The sequence below is a fragment of the Megalobrama amblycephala genome, linkage group LG6, assembly GCF_018812025.1.
Source record: "Megalobrama amblycephala isolate DHTTF-2021 linkage group LG6, ASM1881202v1, whole genome shotgun sequence".
Taxonomy (NCBI): Eukaryota; Metazoa; Chordata; class Actinopteri; order Cypriniformes; family Xenocyprididae; genus Megalobrama; species Megalobrama amblycephala.
The window spans coordinates 7596251-7622399 of record NC_063049.1 but is presented as its reverse complement, the minus strand read 5'-3'; the positions used below and the strand labels follow the sequence as shown (position 1 = coordinate 7622399).

The 26149-nt window shown below is 39.2% G+C and overlaps 1 protein-coding gene and 1 long non-coding RNA gene across 4 annotated transcripts in view; one reads left to right on the top strand and one right to left on the bottom strand.

Moving 5' to 3' along the window:
- Positions 1-19529, bottom strand: part of rapgef4a (Rap guanine nucleotide exchange factor 4a) — a 99075-nt gene extending 79546 nt beyond the window's left edge. For all 3 annotated transcript variants that reach the window (XR_007185197.1, XM_048192791.1, XM_048192792.1), the window contains exons 1-3: positions 19305-19529; positions 3172-3314; positions 2885-2973 (exon numbers count right to left, since the gene is read on the bottom strand). Coding sequence is in view for 2 of the 3 variants with exons in the window: in XM_048192791.1 (XP_048048748.1) it covers positions 2885-2973; positions 3172-3314; positions 19305-19387 (315 nt within the window). In the remaining variant the exon portion in view is untranslated. The remainder of the gene's footprint in view (positions 1-2884; positions 2974-3171; positions 3315-19304) is intronic.
- Positions 19530-22297: 2768 nt separating this feature from the next.
- LOC125269481 lies at positions 22298-23421 on the top strand. The gene is made up of 4 exons (XR_007185117.1): positions 22298-22415; positions 22516-22642; positions 22722-22751; positions 22866-23421. It is a non-coding gene; the product is annotated as an uncharacterized LOC125269481 (long non-coding RNA).
- Positions 23422-26149: the final 2728 nt, after the last annotated feature.

The following is a 26149-nucleotide window of genomic DNA, read 5'->3' as shown; positions in this document are numbered from 1 at the left end:
TTTCATAATGTGATTTCCCCCCACTTTCAATTCAAATTTGCTAATTTTATGAATTAAAAATCAAAAGGATAAACAATGCAGATTTATTTTTACAGTCATCTTTGATCATATTTATCAAGGGTACCAACAATTTTGTCCACGTCTGTAGGTACATTTCGCTCTACTTGAGTGTACTGTATGTATGCGGATAAAGATGGACATATAAATCTAAATTCATGCAGAGCTGGGTAATAATATTGTCCACATTTTGCAATGATACAAGCAATCATGAGGTTGAGATTTGTTATATAGGTATATACAGTATTGCTTTAAGTGAGTGTATTGTATGTATGATTCAGGGTTATGTTCAGTTCTGTTTATTTGTGTTTAAGGGGCTGTTTACACAACACCGTTTTCAACTAAAAACTGAAAACTTTTTATGCATTTTGGCCTTTCATTACACGACAATGCCGTTTTGGGGGCATGAAAACACAAACTTTTGAAAGCGGGTTTCAAAGTGCACGTTTTTGAAAACGATCCCATTATCATCTGCATGTAAACTATGTTTTCGCAGAACTGTGCGATCAAGGATTGCTTTGACAACATTGTCATCTGTAAGTGAAAAACGCAAAGGAAAAACTTTTCTGTTTTTAGTACATCATTGTTTTGTAAACATTTTTGGTTTTGTTCTGTTCCTGTTTACCTGTGTTCCCTGACATTGTTAGTTACTGATTTGAGTTTCACTCCTGTTCTCCGTTTCAGTGATTACTCCCTGTGTATTTAAAGGGGCTCTATGTAAGATTTTTAATTTAATAAAGCATAAAAATACCCCGATATGTTTGCAGATATTTAGGAAACATGCTAAGTTCACCTACTTGTTTCTCAGAAAAACAATGCTACAGCTAGATATTCTACTTTGAAAATGTGCGTTCCGTGTCGGAATGTCTGTCTTTGTTTTGATCTGTGCGAAACCGCGTGTTGCCAGTTTATCCAAAGGTATTTCGACATCACAGGTTGCCAGTTGGCGGAAAACGCTGCTTATTGCAGCCATGGAAACCAGCAAGCAAACTGGGTCAGAGAATCGCAGATTCTATCTGACCTAAAAAGCCTCTGCATCCACCTAAATATCTCTATGAACAACAGCATCTTAAAACAAATAAATCAACTCATCAGCTTACAGTGTGTAAGTCTCCTCAGCTTTCATTGTGAATTGCGCTACCTATTGTTGCTGGCAACCCATGTCTTTGAACGAGGGGGCGGGCCAAACAATATTTTGAATTTGGACTGCAGTACCTATTTTGAACACTGGGTGTCATTCCTACATAGAGCCCCTTTAAGCCTTCTTTTCTCACAGTTATTTGTTTGGTGTTGACTGTCATTGCGTTTGACGTGGTTGCTTCCTATGAGTATGATTCTTATGTTCTCCTGCATATTTCCCATATAATTTAATTTGCTATGATATAAACAATCATGAAGCCAAGATCTGCTATTTACAAACCCAATTCCAAAAAAGTTGGGACACTGTACAAATTGTGAATAAAAAAGGAATGCAATAATTTACAAATCTCAATTTACAAAACTTATATTTTATTCACAATAGAATATAGATGACATATCAGATGTTGAAAGTGAGACATTTTGAAATGTCATGCCAAATACTGGCTCATTTTGGATTTCATGAGAGCTACACATTCCAAAAAAGTTGGGACAGGTAGCAATAAGAGGCCGGAAAAGTTAAATGTACATATAAGGAACAGCTGGAGGACCAATTTGCAACTTATTAGGTCAATTGGCAACATGATTGGGTATAAAAAGAGCCTCTCAGAGTGGCAGTGTCTCTCAGAAGTCAAGATGGGCAGAGGATCACCAATTCCCCCAATGCTGCGGTGAAAAATAGTTGAGCAATATCAGAAAGGAGTTTCTCAGAGAAAAATTGCAAAGAGTTTGAAGTTATCATCATCTACAGTGCATAATATCATCCAAAGATTCAGAGAATCTGGAACAATCTCTGTGCTTAAGGGTCAAGGCCGGAAAACCATACTGGATGCCCGTCATCTTCGGGCCCTTAGACGGCACTGCATCACATACAGGAATGCTACTGTAATGGAAATCACAACATGGGCTCAGGAATACTTCCAGAAAACATTGTCGGTGAACAGAAGCCTGTATTAGACAAGAATGGGACAACATTCCTATTCCTAAACTTGAGCAACTTGTCTCCTCAGTCCCCAGACGTTTGCAGACTGTTATAAAAAGAAGAGGGGATGCCACACAGTGGTAAACATGGCCTTGTCCCAACTTTTTTGAGATGTGTTGATGCCAGGAAATTTAAAATCAACTTATTTTTCCCTTAAAATGATACATTTTCTCAGTTTAAATATTTGATATGTCATCTATGTTGTATTCTGAATAAAATATTATTACTTTACGTGAGTGTACTGTATGTGTCTGGGTGAGGTTGCATATACTTACAGTAGATGTATAATTCATTATTAATTACTATTTGTTATGTGGTTATTTTGAAACCTGCACTGTAAAAAAGAATTGTTGGTTTAACTTAAAAAAGTAAGTTATTGCCGTAAAATTTTGAGTTCATTGAAGTCAATTGGTTTAATCAACAGAAACTCAAAATATTATGTTATCTGAACCACATTAATTTTTGAAGTTGATTTGACAAAAGACAAAATGTTGTCATAACAAATAATGAAAATATTTTTTTTTACAGTGTGTAAGGTTTTGTTCAATTTATAACAATTTGATGTAGTGACAAGCCTAATTACTATTTGTTGATGTGTCTCACTGCCACGGGTAAATGATGCATATAAATGACAGGATTAAAATTTAATTAATATTTTCATTTCTTTCATAGCACAGAGACTGAAACAGAACTAAAGTGATAATGTACCTGATGGTTTGCCGTTTCTGAGACTTTGACATCCAGAGAACCAGACAGGACAGTGTACCAGTTAGTGCCGATGTCACCCTGCCTGTATACTAACACACACACACACACACACACAGAGGAGGTAGTGCTCTATTTAAGAAATCATCTTGTAACACCAAATGCAACCTTATGTGACTTTTCAAATTAAATTAAGTAATTCTGTCAATAAACAATGTTTTCTAACCATATACGTGTAAGTGTGAATGCATGTGTGTTTGTGTTTGTATGTGCGTGTGTGTTTGACTCACATGTGATGCCTTTCTCCAGACATTCATAGAAGCCACACAGACAGATCTGCTGAAGTAGAGCAGGGTGAAACTTATCAAAGGCCTTCACACTTTTCAGACGGGCCAAGATAATGTCCACATCCTCCCCCGAACGCTCCTCTGGTCTGCATAAAAACACACATATAACACACACAAATCAAATTACAGGAATACTAAAGTCTGTCATTATTTGCTCATCTTCATGTTGCTCCAAACTTGAATGACATTCTTCAGCAGAATGTTCATGCTGCTCTTGTCAATTTAAAGTGATTTTAGCTAATATTGATTTAAGGCAAGAGACCACAGGTGAATACGGTAAAACTAATAGATATCACCATAGTTCTCCTGTTGATCGATTCATTACGAATTGCAAACATTTTTTTGTATTACATGTTTTCTGCAATGTTATGTTTAAATACGCAAATGACGCATTCTTTAATTAAATATGCACTAATTTGCATACATTTCCAGAACAGAAATGTGAAAATTGGATGAAACCAGGTTCATTTTTTGTTGACATATTAGAGTCAAAAGTTTTTTTACACAAGGGATTTTCGATATCTCTTAAATCAGAACTCCATAAATCATAAAATACTGTCAACAGCCAGAAAGAAATACATTTTCACCATATTTTTAGGAATGTTTTATAAAATCAGGCAAATGATATATGAACAAACAAACCTTCAGAATATAGATATGAATAAAACTGTTAAGTTTGATGTATGTACAGCTTAAATGGAGATTTCTGGCTCAGTGCACAAGAAAAAACGGCCTTTAAAGATATGTACTGTAATGGAAATCTACAGACACAAGTACAGTAGATGAAGTACAATAAAATAAACACTTAAAAGTATTTTTTGAGTTCCACACTATGGTGGAGCTGGTCTGTTATTTAACATCTTCTGATCATAACCAAAACCCGAGCACATACGATAATATGTGCCAATACAGTGAGCTAAATGAACCTATCAAGATGTGAGACTGGGTTTATAAATGTTTAAGGGAACTCTGACTGCTGCTGTCCCCTGAAGTGGTTCAAGAACTGCAATATAGCAGGTCTGATTTATTCAGCACCAGCTCAGAGAGAGAATGAACATCGTTCATGGACTCAAACATCACAATATCACACAAATGACAGTCATGATGTATATGTGACACAAAGCTAGTGGTGGAGTGATATGGGATTTTAACGACTGATGTTAGTGCTGACAGAGCAGGTTGAATGATTGCCGATACAGTGAAGGTACTGTTAGTAACTTCCATGTCTACAGAATGGCACTGAGATCAATCACATGTGAATGCTTAAGGTTTAAGCAGCGTAGAGTAATGAGATATTGACAGTAATGGCTAATTAACACCTCACACACACACACACACACACACACACACACACACACACACACAGCAAGTCAAGCAAAACACTGCAGTCATAGCATGTCTTGCAAACTAAAGAGGTACAAGTTTGTGTGACCGAATCTCTAGGTTTCACTCAGATCAAAGTGACAACAACATGATCAGTCTTGCATAGCCAGAACTTTTACGATTGACATGAAGTCATAATGCAGTATATCATGGCAAAGAACCACCACAAAGACACTGTTTGATCCAAATCTAAACAAAACAACCACAGTTTGCTTTGATGTGGGTCAATAACGTGATGCAGATTTTCTTGTCCCATCTATTAATTTATAGCCTGACGTGGTCATACTCAATTCTAGTTCGAATATGAGTCTGATACTGCTCCATTGGGCTTTGATTATGGGGGCGTATTTCAACCGATCCAGGAAAGACCTCAATTGGATAGACCTACAACCAATCAGAGCTACAGAGTAAGTGACGTATGTTGAGCGACGCATAGTTGTCAACAGAACTCTTCTTAGCGACCATCGGGGCCAGCTGATAAATCAAACTTTTGCCGAATCCCGTAGGAAGGACGGCAAAGACATCTTTCCCATCGACAAATGCCTTGATCGCGGTCCTCTGTTCCTCTTTTAAAATGAATGCGCTGTCGATATCTTCTATAACGGACGCGATGGCGGAATCTACACATCTCAGTTCTTCAACAACTGCCATCATTGTTGTAAACTAATTGACCTTTCGCAAAGACTCGCCCCCCTTAGTTACTGTTGCTTTGTCCGACAAGCCGTGGCGCTGTCACGCCACACAGAGTGGAAAATACATCGCGGAGCAAAGAGGAAACTGACAACAAATCGACAGACGAGACAGAGCAGGTTACTTATGATATTAAACAAAGTCCCAGCTTTCAAACTGTGTAGTTATTAAAAAAATTAACAATAAAAACCGTTTTGTGGCTCTTTAATGGGTTGTGACCATGATCGTGACAGATTGCTGTAGCGCCTCAGCTCAAGAGGCTCGTTAACCGATCATCTCTTCCTACTAGTCCATTTATAGCATCAAATAAACATGAATGAACATGAGAATGAATGTTGTTTCAAACGGGGAAAGACGTCAATATGCACAATTTTATCAAGTTTAACTCCACCGAGGTTAATCTTCTAACTCCTGACTGCTTTGTCGGACAAAATGACGGATGCTGCGTTCTGATTGGTTAGATCGCTTGTCAATCAAACTCCCCAAGCGCTCTTTGATGACGTGGATGATTACGTTTCTGGTGATAATCTGTCAATCTTCGCCCTGACAATGTGATTGGTCCGAACAGTTTCTGTTCGGGCATAATTACTCCTCTACGGATCGAGTCCAGACCGAACTCCCCGACCTCAAAATGTTGTGGGCGGGGCTAAGTTCGGCTGGCATCCAGGCTAATTAATTTACTCAAATATACACTAAAAATACAATTCATACATACAGTGACTTGAGAACACCTCTTATATGATGATCATGTTTGTAATTTTTGAATTACAATTAATTTTGATATTTTCTCTGTCAAGGTGATACAAATGTCCTAATATCTTTGTCATTTTTAGTTGTTGTGTTAGTTTCGTTTTCATGGACTTTTAGTTAGTTTCTCATTTTTTTCCTGTGTTTCCTTGTTTGTCATAGTTGCCAAGCATGTTTTCTGGTTGTCATACTTTCTTATTGTTTGATTGATTTCATCCACCTGTTCCTCATTTAGATCATTAGTTCATGGAGTCCTCAGTTTCAGGTGTTTTTGTAAATAAAGTTTTTGTTGCCAATAGATCCACTACGCTCACCTCGTCTTCTTCCTCAGCCCGAACATTACAGAATTCCAAACCGCAGAAAGGATTATAAAATGGATACAGCAACTGTGTTTCCATTCCATTTCCTCGCTTACATCCACCATGGATCCAGAGCCCACACCAACTGCGGATAATGAGCCTGAGCCCAACACAAACCCAGAGAGCCAGAGCCTATGCTCGCAATGGAGCCACAGCCTGCAGCCTTGTCCGTCCCAGAGACAAACCTGCCGCCCAGTCTGACCAGGTGTGTGAGCCGGTTCCTACACCCGCCCCAGTGGGAGTTTTGTTGGAGCTGGATGAAGAAGTGGGTGGTCACCCCATCCTCCAGAATCGGAGTTTAGTCTACCTCAGTCCGGAGTGATCGATTTCCTGATGACTTCCTGCGTCCAAGACCTTCCTCCCAGCCCCAAGTGTTCTTCGGTTTCTCCTTTGTCTTCTCCTTTGCCATAATGTCTTCTTTGCCGCATCTGATTCCACCCAGCTCCAAGTCTTCTTCGTTGTCACTTGTTTTACCCAGCTCCAAGTCTTCCTCTCTGCTGAATCCACTACTCCAACTTTCCCCAATTGACCAGTTGGCTCCACCATGGCTCCTCGCCCCCTCTGCTCCATCTGTGTCATCCTTCCCCCTCCACAGTCCCTCGTCCCTCCGACTCCACATTGGTCAGTCATCGTTCTACCTCTGGCATGGACTTCTGGGCCTTCGGCTGCACCTTGGTCCTCCACCTCTTCAGCTCCATTGGGTTCCTCCTTACCTCCAGCTCCACCTCAGTCCACACTCCCACCAGCAACTTGGCTCCAACTTGGCCTCTCATCACTGTGGCTCTGCCTTGGTCTCCTGGTCTTCCGGTGTCATCTGATCCCTTGGTCCATCAAACTCCGCCTGGGACTCTACAACTCCCAGCGTCCCCTCAGTCAGTCAGGCTCATGACTTCACCCTGGCTCCCTCCATTAGTTCCTTCGTGGGTCACCATCCTCCTGGCCGGCTTCTGGGTCGCTCTGGGCTCTCGTCTGCTGCTGGCTCCCCTTGGTCTCATCCACTGCCGGCTGCCCAGATTAGTTTCGTTTTCATGGACTTTTATTTGTTTCTCATTATTTACTTTAGTTCCTTGGTTGTCATGGTTTCAAATTCTTTTTTTTTTTTTGTTGCTAATAGATCTGCTATGCTCGCCTCACCTTCTTCCTCAACCTGAACATTACAATCATGATATAAAAAAAGTTTTCTTTTTAATTCTTCACTGCTTCAGTCCTGTATATCAAATCATGTGGTGCAACCAACATGCAGACAAAAATATTTTTTTATGTTTTTGCAATAAGTCTCTTTGCTCTTGCTTTTGCTCTTGTTCCAGAGCATTACAGAATAACCGACCAAAAAAGATAAAGAATGGACTTACCAGCACTGGGTCGCCTCATCACCTGTGAGCAGAGATCGCTGGTGGAATATTGGTGGTGGGTGCTTCCCCTTTCGCCATCAGTGAGGCAGAGAAGGAGCCCGAGCCAGAGCCTGCTTCCTGGGTGTTTCTGGAGTTGACGCAAGCTGCCCAGTCCATCTCAGAGCCTATCTAGATGCTCCGGTCCCATCCGGAAATCTTCATCCTTCGATCTTCATCCTTGGAATCTTCCCAACTTCCTAGTCCCATCTCCTCCGCTGGTTAAGTCCAGTCCCCTGGATGCTTCGGCTCCACTGGTGTCGTCCAGCTCCTCGGCTCTGTCCCCGCTGCTAACTCTGTGCAGATTAGTTTCGGGTTTCCCCGTACTGTACTGTCAGGATTGATATTCTGTTCTGTTTCCTTTAGTTCCTGTTTCCTGCTCTGTGCTGGATTTCCCGAAACCTTCTTAACTCTAATACGTGTTTCCCTAAACGTTCTTAGTTAAGTATACCTTCTGTAAGTTATACTTTAGTAAGGTTGGTCTGGACCACTCTTAGCTATACCTTATCACTGTTGACAGTCAATACAAATATAATTCTGAAGTTGTAGGGTCGTCTGAATTCTTGACCTCGTTCATGTATCCATTTGTTTGATACTGGAGGTAAAGACGGTGCGGCGGGAGGAGCTGCTCTCTTCATCTGGCTTCGTTTGTCTGGAGACCATGCAGCTCAGTAACTTATTCGTCTGGTTTCTCCTCACTGGATTTGTTCTGCTATCCTTATTCCAACCGGTTTCATCTACATTCTGGTACACAGCAGCGGAACTTTATCAACTCCGGCTCGGGCTTCTGTCCGTTCCGCCACCAGCTCGAGTCCTGCACTTGGATATTTTTCGACTCCCAAGTCGTATTAATGCCCATAGGGTTCCACTCGAAGCTTCAACAGAGACAACACAAACCCGATACCTTCACACTGGTCTTCCTGCCGTCGCCCCCCTAGAAAGGCCGGCGTACAGTCTGTGGACCGCACCGTGCTAGCTAGCCTTGCCAGACAGGCTAGCATCGGACGCGGCGAATGCGGCGTCTCCATTGGACTGCTCAACGTTCGCTCACTCACCAACAAGGCCTCTCTTGTTTATGATCTGGTGAATGATCATAACCTGGACTTTCTGTGCCTGACTGAGACGTGGCAGCGACCGCTGGACTTCGCCGAGCTCAACCTGACAACTCCACCTGGGTTTGTTTACGTCTGTCAACCTCGTGCTTCTGGTCGTGGGGGTGGCCTCGCGATACTTTACAACGAGAAATACAAAGTATCCCAACTCCCTGTCAGCGATCACCATTCCTTCGAATCCTCTGCCATACAAATCTCTGGATCTGTTCCTACCATTCTAGCTGCCATCTACAGACCACCAAAACCAAACCTAAATTTTTTAAACGAATTCTCGGATTTTATTACCACCTTATGCTCCCTGGCACCAAATATCATACTGCTGGGAGATTTTAATATACATATGGACAATTTGAACAACACTCTCACTAAAGAGTTTTTCTCCTGTTTGGACAGTTTTGGACTACAACAATATATGGACTCTCCCACACACTCAAAAGGACACATTATCGATCTCATCTGTTGCTCTGGCATAACTCCAAAAAACTGTACAGCGTTTCACATCTCCTTCTCAGATCATAAACTTTCATTTAAAGCTAAACTTCCACTTTTTAAAACTAATATATCCCGCTCCATCACATTCAGAAATATCAAAAATATTGATCCATCTACTCTCTCTTCTGCAATCGACAGCCTCCACTGCATAGACCATTTAACCTCCCCAGATGATTTGGTATCTCAATAATATCTACAATAATGGACTTCATCACCTCTTCGACAACCTGGCACCGCTGAAAACTCGGACTGTCAACTTCACCCGCACTGCACCCTGGTACACTCCTGAACTCCACCAACTAAAAGCCATTGGTCGCCGTCTTGAACATCTTTCAAGGAAAACCGGACTCACTATTCATAAAGACATGTACAATGAACACCTTCTGAAATATAAACTAGCCATATCGAATGCCAAAATGCTGAAGGAAACACACAGACTTTGTTCTCCACACTCAACCACATTTTACAGCCCCCTTGCACTGTCCCCTCTCATATGTACTCCACCGCTAACTGCAATAGACTTATGAACTTTTTTACATCTAAAATAGAAAACATTCACAAACAATTGTCATCTCCTTGATTTTGCATCGACTGTAAATTTTGCTTCCCCTCCATCACACCCCCCCTATTATCATTCCCCTCTTTTAAATTACCCACCATTAATGATATTATGTCCATCATCCAAAAATCAAAATCATCCACTTGCAAACTTGACCCGCTTCCTTCAACTTTGGTTAAAGTCTGTCTCCCTTCTCTGGCCCCCTTTATCACTGAAATTATACACTCCTCCCTTACCTCTGGTTCTGTTGCTTCACTCCTCAAAACTGCAATAATTACTCCCATTCTTAAAAAACCTGGTGCTGATCCAAATAATCTCAACAACTTCCGACCAATTTCAAACCTCCCTTTTCTCTCAAAAATACTTGAAAAAATAGTTGCCTCGCAGATTCATAATCATCTCACTAATAATAACCTCTATGAGCAATTTCAATCTGGTTTCCGTCCACTCCACAGTACCGAAACAGCCCTAGTTAAAATCACCAATGACCTTCTGATTGCAGCAGACTCCAGATTACTCACCATACTTATTCTTCTTGACTTAACCGCAGCTTTTGATACAATCTCTCATCACATTCTCCTCAACCGTCTACTCTCAATTGGTATCAATAACACAGCCCTGTCCTGGTTCTCATCCTACTTGTCAGACCGCACACAGTTTGTTCAGTTAAAGAATTTTAACAGCTTCCCTTTAATGATCGACAACTCTTCTATCTACCCCTCCCCTCAGGTTAAGAGTCTGGGTGTCATCCTTGATAGCACTCTCTCCTTCACAGCTCACATAAACAACATCACCCGGTCCGCCCATTACCATCTCCGCAATATCAACCTCCTCCGTCCCTCCCTCACCCCCAACAGTACTGCCATACTGGTTAATGCACTTGTCACATCACGATTAGACTATTGCAATTCACTCCTCCATGGTTTACCACAAAAATCCCTTCATAAACTCCAGCTAGTTCAGAACTCAGCCGCCCTCTCTCCAGAACCCCTTCTACACAACACATCACCCCTGTTCTCAAGCAACTTCACTGGCTTCCCGTCCGCTACCGAATTGATTTTAAAATTCTGTTAACTAACATTTAAAGCCCTTCACAACCTGGCCCCCTCCTACATCACAAATCTCATTCACATACACACACCTTCCCGTACTTTGCGTTCTTCTTCAGCCACCCTCCTGTCTACTCCATCTGCCCGTCTGTCCACCATGGGACTTAGAGCCTTCAGCTGCTCCACTCCCCGACTTTGGAACGCTCTCCCACAACACATTCGTACTATAACATCTCTGGTTACCTTCAAATCACGTCTAAAAACCCACTTGTTCACAATAGCATACAATACCTGATACCCATCACTTTTATTATTTCACTTTGTTTTATTGTAATCTATGTTTTTGATTGATATTTTATTCTTGAGAGTTGTGTTTGATTGTAAGGCGACCTTGAGGGTCCTGAAAGGCGCCTAAGAAATAAAATGTATTATTATTATTATTATTATTATTATTATTAATACACCCAGTGTTTGATTAGGATTATGGCAAAGAATAAAATGCATAGATTAACTGCTAAATGTGCTTTAGCGGTGAGCTAGAGAAAGATGCGCGATCTGCGCTTTTCATGTATCACAACTATTCAGTGTTTTTAACCTCATCAGGTTTATTTTAGGTTTCAGACATTTAAATACACATTTGAATTAAGTAGGCTACTGCATAAGAAAGACATTTATAGTTTGTTAAAATCAAATTCTTTACACTGATGTCTACGGAAGCTGCAACAATAACCCTTATATTATTTGACGAAGTGTTTTATTCACATCAGATACACATTGTGTATGCAACAATAAAGTTTACTCTATTCTTCTCTCAGTTCACCGGCCACATACTTTTATGTATTTCGAGGAAGATTTCGTAAATCCGACAGCTCTGAATTGCCATGCAAACCAACACGATATCGTGCGACAAAACACATTCACTTCCACATATTTTACAATCGGAATATATCATAAAATTCATGATATAGTTAACAAGTTTGTGAATATTTTGAATAAAAAATGAAAAAACGATATAAATGCGATACCTACATGTCTGTCAGTTGCATGATGAGTCTCCAAGGAATTAAAACTTTGTTCTAAAATAACGGTCACATTAAACTCACGCTGATGGGGGCTCCGCACCCCCAGAATATAGATAAATTAAAATAAAGATTTTGTTTGCAATTTGGATTACTTTTATAACATCCCATGAGTCCTGATAAATACCATTTCTACTTCTGAAGTGCTTCTTTTTATAAAGAACACTGCTTTCTCACATAATGCAAGAATGCAATGAAGCGGCCCCTGTATAGAGTGAATTATCAATTCTGGAACCATCGATATCAACCAATTCAGCACCGGCACCATGGACAGCACCAGGTAACATCGCACTTAAGAAGATATACCTTAAACAACCTCCTATGGGATAGTTCAGGGAACATGCCTAGAAACAGTATATCTTCAGCTAAGGTCTACCTTTAGAGTCTTTCCTTGGTTTCTGTCCCTGTTTGTTTCTGTCATTAAGTTTAGTTCCTGGTTATCTCCTGCATATATATTCTCTGTTCTATTTAGTCCTTTGTCGGGTATTGTCTTATGTAATGTGGCGTAATGTGGTCGTGGTACTCCCGTGTTCAGCATTAAAGTCAATTCAAAGAGAATTCTTAGTTTGTGCATGTTGCCTACTACCCCGGAGTGTTACAGCTGCATTTGTTTGATCAAAAATTCAGTAAAAACAACAATATTGTGACATATTATTACAATTTAAAATTATTATTTTCTATTGTAATATATTTTAAAATGTAATTTATTTCTGTGACGGCAAATCAGAATTTTCAGCATCATTACTCCAGTCTTCAGTGTCACATAATCCTTCAGAAATCATTCTAATATGCTGATTTGCTGCTCAAGAAACATTTTTTATTGTTATCAATATAAACAGTTTTTGCTATTTAATATCTTTGTTGAACTCAGGAAATTGCATAATAGAAAAGACCACTGCAGACTCCCCATAGCTGTGTGGCAAGATGAATGAAGTATCTTAAAATATAAGATAATTTGACCTTTTCATGATGTAGCAAGATTAGTTCAAGTTGCAAAATGCCATGTGATGCAATGGCCCAAAAATATAATCATCACAGGTTTTATCAGTCCAGAGAGTTTGTTTAACGGCTTGCAACAATAAATGTCTGCGTTTAGCTTCAAAGGACATCTTCCTCCACTTGTTGCAACTGTTTTTCTGTCACACAACTGCAGTGATGTAATCTGACAGTCATTAAATGAACTAAAGAATTTAAATATAAAGAACATTTTAAAATATAAAATTAGCCTAAGATTAAAATTAGATGTCAGTTTTAAAAACAGTGTCTTTCTTCTACTAAACAGCATATGTCCACTTAGAGGTCAGACACACCTGTTCAAACAATAAGCCACGTATGTGAGCATGTGCCTGTGTGTGTCTGAGGGTGTTTAACAGGGACTAAAAATCCATTTACTATGCAAACAGTTCTACATCAAAACTTAAATAACACTGTCAATGTGACCAACATGTGTAACCCAAAGGTTTCATTGGAACAACACAGTTTGAATACAGATTCTCTCCTAACCTAGCTAACAAAATATGTTCTAGTATGTTTCGCTAACGTTCCCATTAGTTATGAAAACATTATTTCTGAACGTTCTCTGAACTTTCGTTTTGAAAAGGAAGGAAACATTCCATTTTACCATTGTGCAAACATTGAGGGAACGTTACTTTTGAAAATCCTCTAAACATTCTGAAACAAGTAGTAACATTTAAAAATTGTTAGACGAATGTCCAATTAAAACATTTCAGAAAAAAATTCCATGAACAATTTATAAATTATATTTTTGTGCTAATGTTTTGACAACATTATTAAAGTCCAGATAACTTTTTTTTTTTTAAAGGTGCCCTAGAATCAAAAATTGAATTTACCTTGGCATAGTTGAATAACAAGAGTTCAGTACATGGAAATGACATACAGTGAGTCTCAAACACCATTGTTTCCTCCTTCTTGTGTAAATCTCATTTGTTTAAAAGACCTCCGAAGAACAGGTGAATCTCAACATAACACCGAAATTTGCATATGCCAGCTCATGTTCAAGGCATTACACAAGGGCAGCCAGTATTAACGTCTGGATCTGTGCACAGCTGAATCATCAGACTAGGTAAGCAAGCAAGGATAATAGCGAAAAATGGCAGATGGAGCAATAATAACTGACATGATCCATGATAACATGATATTTTTAGTGATATTTGTAAATTGTCTTTCTAAAAGTTTCATTAGCATGTTGCTAATGTACTGTTAAATGTGGTTAAAGTTACCATCGTTTCTTACTGTATTCACGGAGACAAGAGCCGTTGCTATTTTCATTTTTAAACACTTGCAGTCTGTATAATGCATAAACACAACTTCATTCTTTATAAATCTCTCCAACAGTGTGTAATGTTAGCTTTAGCCACGGAGCACCATCAAACTCATTCAGAATCAAATATAAACATCTAAATAAATACTTTACTCACATGATCCGAAGCATGCATGCAGCATACATGACGAACATCTTGTAAAGATCCATTTGAGGGTTATATTAGCTGTGTAAACTTTGTAAATGCACTGTATTATAGTCGAGAGCTCGGGGGCGGGGAGTGCATGATTTAAAGGGGCCGCAGCCTGAATCGGTGCATAGTTAATGATGCCCCAAAATAGGTAGTTTAAAAAATTAATTAAAAAAAATCTATGGGGTATTTTGAGCTGAAACTTCACACACACATTCAGGGAACACCTTAGACTTATATTACATCTTGTAAAAACTGGTTCTAGGGCACCTTTAAGTTATATTTATGGGCTTTTTGTGCCTTTATTTGGAGAGGACAGTAGAGAGCAGACAGAAAAGAAAAGAAAAGAACTCTGGTCGTCGTGAACGCATTTGCGGTATATGACAGCTTAGTAACCACTAGGCTATCAGCGCCGACAAGTTCAGAAAACTTTAAATAAATGTTCTGTTAACATTACTGAAAGAACATTTGTTCATAATTTTGAGAGAACCTTGCCAGAATGTTACAGTGTATTAAAAAAAAAGAAGAAAGAAAAAAAGCCAGGATTACAGAGTATTATTTTACAAAAAAATTACTGTAGTCAGAAATTTGCTGTGAAATAAGTGCATGCTGGGTAATTTTCTTACATATTACTGTGAATCAACAGCAGAATGATGCTAACACCACAGTAATTTACTGCTCTTGTTTTAATGTGAAGTCACATTATAAAGTTGTCATGCCACTGTAAGAAATGTAATTCTTTACAACTGTAATTGTTTTGAAGTCACCATAATGGCGATCGGTGTTCCATTTGCTTGGGATCTTGGACCTCGTATATTCATATTCAATTTTTAAGTTAAGTTCTTGAATATGAAGATTCTATTTTAGCATTATTTAATCATGAAGATTAACCAATAAATTATTTCTAATTCATAACTGATTGTAGATGGATCTTTCACAATAGTGAAGCAACTTCTGAGGTACTTCTATGAAAGATGTGACTGTGCCAGTAAAGTACTGTAGATTCCACAAGAAATGAAAGAGCCGTTAGATACAAGAGAAGTCCTATTGTGAAATTACCATGAAAGTAATGCAATTACTAACCTGGAATATACTGTAATTTCACACTAACATTTTTAACAGTGTGTAGCCAAAGTTTTGAGAGCATTCCCTGTTAGTTGGGTAGCAAGTACTATTGCTCAAACTAAGGGGCTTATCAATTGAACAACCTCCTATATTCAGGTGTTAATTAAACTTGGGCATTTATGGACTTTGTCATCTTATTCTTAATCTTTCATTGAAGATATGCATTTTGAAACAGTAAAGAGCTAACGCACTCAACTACTTTCAGCCTCAATAGTTAAATTTATGACGTTCATATAATTCAAAGAGCAATCAATGTGCTGTCGTCTGAGTCAGAGGGGAAACCACTGCAGTGAAACTCAAATACAGCTCCACTCAACACATCTGGACATTGCTGTTATGCATCTATCTCTCCATCAAAACAATGTCAGGTAAAAGGAGATAAAGACAGGAATGGAGAGAGTTGAGTGCTGGCATATTTACTAAATTCAACAGACCTGTGTCCATCTGCTTTAGATGTGTAAATATTGATCTACAGCGAGATGGAGCCATTCATTGCAGGAAGAGACGGTCGGAGCCATTAGAGTGTGTCATAAACACATTACACACAAATCTCTGCTCCGTGTTTGACAACGAGACTATAATGTTTGTTAACTGCTTTATAATGTTGGATATATACTAGATGTCCTGTTTCTAGGCTATCATGGGCAGAGTCCATAGACTCACGGTATTGCTATTATTACAAATGAAAAGTGTAATGTGTGAAAATGTTTAATTCTTAAAGTTCACCTGTTCTGTCATCATTTACCCGTGTATCATTCCGAACCTTTATGAGATTCTTCTGCGGAACACAAAAGGAAATGTTTAACAGAATTCACTGTTCTGTCATCATTTGCTCATCCTCATGTCATTTCAAAACCATAAGACTTCTGTTCGTTTTCAATACATAAATTAAGATATTTTTAATATTATCTTTGTCTATTTTTGTCTATCCATTGAGAGTTCATGCAACCAAAACTTCCATTCATAGTAGAAAAGTAGTAGAAAAGTAGAAAAAGACACAATGGCCATATAAATTGAGCGGTTTATCAAATGTACTTGCTATCAATCCTTATTAGTTCTCGCATCAAACAAGCACTTTGAACTTCCATTTGCCATATTTGATGTGCTCTATGAACGTGTGTTGATCACTGTTTATATGTGAAGAAAAGACTAAACTAAACCTGTTCATCATATAAAGCGATCGCGTTTCTTCGGAGGGGTTGGATTAAACAGCTCGATTCACAAGGATTATTTTTACGGTGTCTTTATGTACTCTATTAACCTTGAAAATATTGGTTGCTTGAGCCGCGTTTCCACCGCACTTTCCCCAGGAACTGGGGACTTTGGGGTGGAACTCTGTGTGTTTTCAACCACAGGAACCAGGGTCTAAATGAAGTTCCGGGTAAAAATTTCCCCCCCTCAGAAAGTCCCTGCTCGTGAGGTGGCAATTTTTCAAGTTCCGGAACTTTCGGGGGTGGGATTTGGGCGCTGAACATTCAAGCAGCATTTTGATTTTTTGACTCCATGCAGCATTTTATTTCAACCAACCATTTTCAAAAGTCTGTTGCGGTGCGTGCAGTAAGAGTTGTTTGCTATTCGTATCAACAATAGAGTTTAAAAATACGATGACAAAGTTCAGGCTTTATTAAGCTTATATGTGGAGGACGAAATCCAGCGGGAACTGGAAAAATGCACGCAGTCCTCTGTCAACGGACTAATCTTCACGGTACCTTAGACCGCGATGGAAACGCAGACAGCAACAGGTCTGGGGGGGAAAAAGTTCCTGGAGAAAATGTTCCTGGGACAAATTGTTTTGGGTAATTTCGGTGGAAAAGCAGCTTTGGACTAAATGGACAAAATTATGAAAGAATATTAAAGGATTAGTTCACTTTCAAATAAAATTTTCCTGATAATTTACTCACCGCCATGTCATCTAAGATGTTCATGTCTTTCTTTCTTCAGTCGAAAAGAAATTAAGGTTTTTGATGAAAAACGTGCTTCCGCTTTCTGTATTCTTCAAAAAGCTTACGCTGTATGTCCCTATTCTACTTATGGAAAAAAGCGGAACTGGCGCCGCGTTCGTTCCGTAAGTTGAAAAGGGAAGGCGTAGGACATACAGCGTAAGCGTTTTGAAGAATACGGAAAGCGGAAGCACGTGCAAGGCGATCAGTTGTGTTTATAAAGCATATACATTTACATTTTTTTCGAAAATGACCGATCGTTTCGCTAGATAAGACCCTTATTCCTCGCCTGGTTCCTCGCATCGTTTAAAGCCCTTTGGAGCTGCACTGAAGCTGTAATTTTGACCTTCAACTGTTTGGAGTCCATTGAAGTCGACTATAAGGAGAATAATCCTGGAATGTTTTCATCAAAAAATTATTTTCTTTTCGACTGACGAAAGAAAGACATGAACATCTTAGATGACATGGGGGTGAGTAAATTATCAGGAACATTTTATTTGAAAGTGAACTAATGCTTTAAAAATATCTTTATTTGTGTTTTGAAGATGAACAGAAGTCTTATGGATTTGGAATGACAAGAAGGTGAGCAAATGATGATAGCATTTTTATTTTTGGTTGAACTATCCCTTTAATTGTGATTTTTAGTCCTTGTTGGAGCTTGACAGTCCTAGTTATGGTGTTATGATGACATACAGAATGCAGAGCATCAGCTCGCAACTTATTTCTTAAATAACTGTGTTTAACGAAGGAATTCCTCATGAAAAACTGATTCTGCAAAGAAATCTCAATCAATCAGAGAATAGAAACAAGAAAAATAACTTTTTAGGGCCCGCCCACTCCCATGAAGCACTGTGAATGATATGATAGTCTCCATACACACAAACAACATAAATATTTGATACTGTATATGCATAAGTAGTTTGAGCATTGGGAGACTATCACGTCACGTCATTCGCAATGCCCTAAATTTTCTTTATTGCAGAATATACATATAAAAAATATTTATTTTACAATTAATGTAAAATGTGTGGTTTCTATACACATCTATAAAATCTATAGTTTTATATTTATCTGTAATTTTTAATTTGATTGTCATTTGTAATGCTTCTAGATGCTTCTCCTGAGCCATCAAATCACATTCATTTTATTACTCAGTAGCACCCTGGACATTCTGCTAAACTTCTCCTTTTGTGTTCCACTGAAGAAAGAAATGGGGTTTGGAATGACATGAGGGTGAATTTCTGGGTGAAATATTCCTTTAAGTTTCTAAAGCCCTTCACAGCAGAAAGTGTCACTTCATGCGTCTGCAGTAACACAAGCACTGCAGCACTGGTGACCTCCTCCAGGTGACAAACAACCCTTTACAAACTACACTCAAAAACACTTCAATTCACCATCACTGAAAGCAGCGAAAGACGTGAAGCTTGCAATGAATCCATCTATCATCGGAAATCTGTCGCGCTGCGAATGAAATGCTGCATCTGAATGAATACATCAATCACACTAACAATCGCATTTCACATTTATGACATGAAACTTATATTCTAATATAGTTTAACAAATGAAATGAGCTTGGGATGTCTTTTACATGAGGCATTGATGTGTGAAAGATTGCTGCAGGTGAATCAGAACAACCACACGAAGACAGAAGAATTAAGTTTTTGTAGGGTAAACGATTGTACCTCTTATCCAGACAGATGATCCACTCAGCAGAAGCAGACGGGTGGCTGGAGCTGTGTGCCGCGACCATCTTCGGTGAAATCATGGAGTAAAATTACAGTTCGCATCGTCCGCACCTGATCATGAGCAGATGTGACTTTACTGAGAGCGATCGAGTTCGAGTCTGACCGATGCTGCTGCCGCCCACACAGCTGACACAGGGAAACACACCGGGGCTAGTTGTCACACAGGGAAGTTGTCACAAGGTTTTTACTGAAACCTGAATTGTTTTTATTCTGGCAAAACATATAATGTAGGCCTATAACGTATAATAAATGATAATTTAGAGATTAACAAATAAACGTTCCTCAAAAGCCTGATGTACCATACTTAGCCTAGTTTAACATGATTTTTACCAAAAAAAAAAGAAAAAAAAAAGAAAGAAAGTTATTCTTACGTTTACTTTATAAAAATCATTAAAGACTAATTATTTACTCATCTCACTTGCACAAAAACAGATTCAGTTTTCATCAAAATGAATAAAAACAGTCAAATGCAAACTCAGAATATTACGCAAACCTGCAGTAATTAAATGTTAAACAAATATACTTTATGTATTTAATCTCACTTTATTAATCTGCTGACCTTTGATGATCGAATTCAACCATACTAATTAGGAAAAAAACATTTATTGCTGAAGTAAGTTTTGACTGCTTTGACTGTTGGGTAGAAGTCTGCTGCGGAGCTTACTTCAGTGTGGGCTTTGAGGGCACAATTCAACTGCAAAGAAACCTTCTGAAACCTAAAATATCAAATGGGACACCCTATGGTCTTGACCATAACATAAGTGCATAATTATAGACATAAGTGCATTATTATGGCTGAATCCCAAATGGCACACTTCTCAGTCTTGTGGACTTACAATGGCTGCCAGGTGCGCGTATCCATTAAGTCCACGAGACCGTAGGGTGTCCCATTCATCATTTTGGGTTTCAGAAGGGTGCTCGTGAGCGACCCCTTTTTTGGCCGCTATGCACCCTCAATGCGTGCTTCAGCTGAGTCCGCAAGTCTGCGAGCAACAGAGGACTTTACCCAGCAGTCAAAGCGACATTACGTCGTGAAAGTGCGGACCGTGAGGGTTTAAGGTGTCATTTGGGACCAGGCCAAAGTGTGTGCTATTTGGGACAGGGCCAAACCAGAGATTGTATATTATAGGGAGATGAGAGGGTCTGTATCTCTTACCATTTGAGAAACCGCCATCAGGCGCCTATCGTGTAATGGCAGTGACTTCATTGCCCGCCGTTCAAAACTCCTTCCCTGCGTACCGCCACAGCTGGAGCGTTAGCATTAGCCGTTATGCTTTTTTTGGCTAAAGGTTGCAGGCTTGCCTTCCAGTGGCTTTGGCCAAACTTTCTTCAAAGCCACTGGAAGGCAAGCCTGCAACCTTTAGCCAAAAAAGCGTAACGGCTAATGCTAACGCTCCGCCTCTGGCGGTACGCAGGGAAGGACACCAGAGGCTGTTTTTTGAATGGATGTCAATGGATGAAAGGCTTCACTATGCTGATTAAACAGCTTTTGAGGGGAAATAGCTAATCATTTCATTAATCGACAGCCTGTTCACTAATCTTCAGCATGTTTTACACTTAAAAAATACTTTTGTTGGGAACTATATGTAGATTTTAGCTTGATAAAAATGTATTTTTTAAGAGAAGGCAGACTAGGGTATGTTGCAACAGGTAGGACTCATTTACGGCATTACCAACAGCAAATGTGCCGCATTACTGTTTAACAGATAGAATAATAGATGTTGGCTGCGTCCAAAAACTGGAAGATGCTGCCTTCTGAGGACACATTTCAAGGTAGTAAGGCATCAAGGCATGTCCGTATCCAATTTTAGCTTCACTTCCTGTCTCATGAGATACCTTCCTCAGATCGATTTTTGAAGGAAGCAGTTCTGTCAAAGCCACTGGAAGACAAGCCTGCAAGCTTTAGCCAAAAAAGCGTTACGGCTAACGCTCCGGCTGTGGCGGTACACAGGGAAGGATTTTTGAACGGCGGGCACTGATGTCACTGCCATTACACAATAGGCTGAACGGCCGCACGTGATTAAGTTAGCCGTTACCAGTATCCTATTCTTATACAGTCCATAATGGCAGCTCAGCTGAACGGTATATTAGAGCTGCGCCCTCTACTGTACAGGCGTAAATATGCATTTCCTACAACCTGAGGCTCATTCATCTCACTTTTGGTGTGAAAGGCCTTTAAATTTGGCCTTTTTTTGTTTTATTAGAAACAAACAAGCAAGCCCAGTCCACATGAGAAAAAAGTAACATTACATCCATAAAACATAGGTAACGCAATTAGTTACTTTTTTCAGAGAGTAACGTTATATTGTAACACGTTACTTTTAAAAGTAACTTTCCCCAACACTGGTGATATGGTATGATATATGATCCAATAAGACAATTTGTAGCGGCGTCTGAAACCACAGCGTACGTTAGCGAGTGCACTCATTCAATCCCACAATGCACTGCAATAATGAGTGTACAACTGGTGTATGCTCAACAGCTAGAGAACACCCAAAATGCACTGTGACTGTCTCGCCAAATGAATTCCCACGTCTGACCAGAAGATGGCGCCCGCAGCTGAATCATCCATCCATCTGTTTTCCAAACCGCTTGTCCAGTGTAGGTAGAGCGTAATATCATACAAGTATAAATTCCTTTTTAATTGATTATTAAATTGTTTAATTATGGTTTATACATGCTAGTTTCCATGACAGAGTTCAATATAAATGTTTTCATTACCTACTACTGGAGCTGCCAGTTTAATAAGTTTTAAATGATTATTAAACAGCAAGCACAAACTATGCAAAAGCAGCAGCAGTTTCCGTATTCACTCACTCGCTTTCATTCACTCCTTCATGTGGACTATATTAGTGAACTAATGTAGGGAATAGTGAATGAGGGTATAGGGAGTGATTTCGAACACAGCCAATGACACACAGGTGGAAGTGATCAAATAATAATGAGTCCAGGCAATGGGTTATGGGAAATAAAGTAAAAGCAAAGGAGTCAGGAGGAGTGCAGTCAAACAACAGGTTCTTCATGACCAAGAGGGAAACAGTGTTGAGTGTGAGTGTTGTAGTTAATTGTGTTCTGGCACTGTGCAGTGTAAAGCCAGTGGTACGTGGGAGTAACTTTGGGAAAATGGGTGTTTCTCTGTTTTCTGCAGTCAGAAATTCCAGACATAAGCACATTAACGTGCTGTAGCTCTGTCTCATTATAAAGATGTCCAGTCAGCAACCGAGAGGAAACAGCCCTGCAGGGAGAGAGAGAGAGAGAGCCCTGCACAGACTGTGGTACAGTGACACACTGACTTTCTGACAGAATATTTAAATAAATACATCTGTGTATAATTCAATGATTTGCGATTCACAGTCGGTCAGCCTCACTTCCACATATGTACATGTAAGTGTTCTAATTTTCCTCATGGACCGAATCAGTCATTTATAGAAAAGATGGGAAAAGATTAATTTTAAACATCAATGCTCCACATTCCTCTGACTGTATCCTTGGTAACAGATGGACAAAAGAAGACACACTGACTGTACAAGATCAAACACTGGGGTTTCTGAGTTCTCACTTATCATGCCTGCAAAACCACCAGGTTTTAATATGTTAATTATGTTGATTGTTATCTATGTAACTGTTATTAAAGTTTAGATTGCAATTAAACTACTTTCATTTAAAGCACTCAGTGTCACATGGTCAGTGTGAACGCTGTAGGTGACGTCATTATGTCATTAGTCCACCAGGTGGCAACACCTCCATTTGGCTTTGAGAGCTGGAAATTTGAAAAAAGTTCATTCATTCAGAGCTTTCATTCATTTGTTTAACCTATGATAGGCTTTAAATGACCATTTCATTTCAAGTCTGTGTTTACAGCAAGAACTAAACCTATGTCTTACTATTACTGTATTTTTCTTTTCTTTGTTTACTGCAAGCTATATCCAGAGACAAACGTACCATGCTTTTAGATTGAACAAGTCATTTTAAATGTATAATGGTTGGTAGCAAACACAGCCAAATATTTTTTTGTCTTCTGAATTAAAATTCAATTAAACACCATCATATTTTCCATTTTGTATTAGTTGTTGGGTGAACAAGTGAATGCGATAAAATCACACTAGTGTATGTTCAGAAAAGATATAATTATGGTAGATTTAAATAATAATGATAAATAAAAATATAGCCACAAAGGGCATTCCTTTTGTGAAAAAGAAGTGTGCTTATTTGCATTGAATATGCACTTCTAGTGCACTTTAAATATAAAAAAAAAAACTATACTTGCAGATAATATATTAAAGCATTAGTTCATTTTCAAATTAAAATGTCCTGATAATTTACTCACCCCCATGTCTTCCAAGATGTCCATGTCCTTCTTTCTTCGTTCGAAAAGAAATGAAGGTTTTTGATGAAAACATTGCAGGATTTTTCTCCTTTTAGTGGACTTCAATGGGCACCAAACAGTTGAAGGTCAAAATTACAGTTTCAGTGCAGCTTCAAAGCGTTCTACACGATCCCAAACGAGGAATAAGGGTCTTATCTAGAGAAACCATCGCTCATTTTGTAAAAAAAAAAAATTTAAATTATATACGTTTTAACCATAAATGCTCATCTTGAACTAGCTCTCTTCTTCTTTTTCTCTATTTGAATTCCGGCAGTGTAGACGCTGTTAAGTGTATTACTGCCCTCCACAGGTCAAAGTTTGAACTAATTGTTTTATACTTTTATACTATATATTGTATATGACAATTTAGTTCAAACTTTGACCTGTGGAGGGCAGTAATACAATTAGCAGCGTCTACACTGCCAGAATTTAAAGAGAAGAAGAAGAGAGCTAGTTCACAGATGAGCATTTATGGTTAAAATGTATACAATTTTATTTATTTTTTTTTATTTTTTTTAGAAAATGAGTGATGGTTTCTCTAGATAAGACTCTTATTTCTCGTTTGGGATCGTGTAGAACACTTTGAAGCTGCACTGAAACTGTAATTTTGACCTTCAACAGTTTGGGATCCATTGAAGTCTACTATATGGAGAAAAATCCTGGAATGTTTTCATCAAAAACCTTCATTTCTTTTCGACTGAAGAAAGAAGGACATGAACATCTTGGATGACATGGGGGTGAGTAAATTATCAGGAAATTAATTTGAAAGTGAACTAATCCTTTAATGTAATAAAAGGACACTTATTTCGTGTCTATATTTCTTAACACAGTTAAGTACATTTTAAAGATGCATTTTGTATAAACATCAAATTAAAAGTTTTACTTTAAAGTAGAGCAGAGCGATGATTGACCAAGGCGGAGAGATGAGGAAGCTGGGAGGAGCCATCGGGTCGACGGGCTGAGGTGGAGTGACGGGCTTAGAGGTGCTAGGAGGAGCAAACGGGTTTACAGTTCAGGGTCAAGCTGGCGAACTATCAGTTTCAAATGGATCCATGACGCGTAGAACAGGCAGCATAGGAGGAGATGAAGGGCTGATATGAGATAGTGAGGACAACGCTTAAGGACCAGGCAGTGAAAATGGCCTCTCTGCCCAATACAGGGCACATAAAAAGCCCAAAATTCTGCCTCCTTGGCATATACAGGACAGGCAGATATCTCAGGAACGGCCCTCTTGGCTGACGGGAACAGGCAGAGGAGGTTGGAGTGGGAGGCAAGGCAGGAACATCAACAACAATAATTCAGGATGATGAAACAGACACGGGGCCCTATTTTAATGATTTAAGCTCATGGTCTGAAGCACATGGTTCTGTTTAACGACAGAAAAAAATGGATCGCTATTTACATGGAGGAATATAGACACCCTCAACCTGACGAGTCAGTTTAAATACATGTGTGTATTTCCACGACTGGTCAAATCATTTGCCAAATTCATTCGTCATTACTGCAAATAGGTAATTCTGATACATGCAATGACTATCCATTATGACAGACATTTTAATCTTTATGTACACAATAATAATCTTTTACATTGTAATCCTTTTATTTTTAATATTTGTCATGTTTGTGTGCTGCTGTGTGTGTGTGTGTGTGTGTGTGTGTGTGTGTGTGTGTGTGTGTGTGTAACAAGCAGAGTGAACGTACGTTGTGCACCTGCCTATAGGCGCATATTACTAACGCACCCTTTAAATAACAAAAAATACTGCGGCATTAACTTTAGACCAGGTTTTATTTGGTCAATGGTGCACTCCTTTTCAGTTGCCTCAAAATAGCAACACGCCAACAATGCACCTGAACAGACCTCGTTTTCAGACCAGCACGCTCATGAGCAAACAGATGGGCATGAGTGCATTTGCTATTTAAACAATTTAAACAAATGATAACTGCTTCGGGCTGAAATTAGCAAAAAAAACACTTGTCACACCTGGCATCATGGCGTGCTCAGGCTCTGTGTCTGCGGTGGGCTCAGGCTTGAACTCCTGAACTCCTCCTCTCCCTCACAGATGGTAAAGGAGGATCTGTTGTGTAGAAGCACCCATTCTACATAATCCTTAAACATCCCTCAAGGACCATCTCTGGGCAAGCATGCTCTCAGAAAAGTGGACCAGATGATATAAGTCCTGTGTGTGTCCCTCAAGGGATCGTTCTCCCTGCGAGAGGAGGAGGATTTGTACTGCCACTAGATCCATTGGTATGGTCTGTCCTTCTGTCAGCATCGGTTGCAATAAAGGTGAAAAATGTCAGGATCTAATTGCAGCAGTTGTAGCTTTTATTAAACTCAAATTCAAAACAAAAACTAAAAATACTCCAAACTAGAAAACATGAACAGAAAGTGTGAAAGTGACGAGAACAGACAATG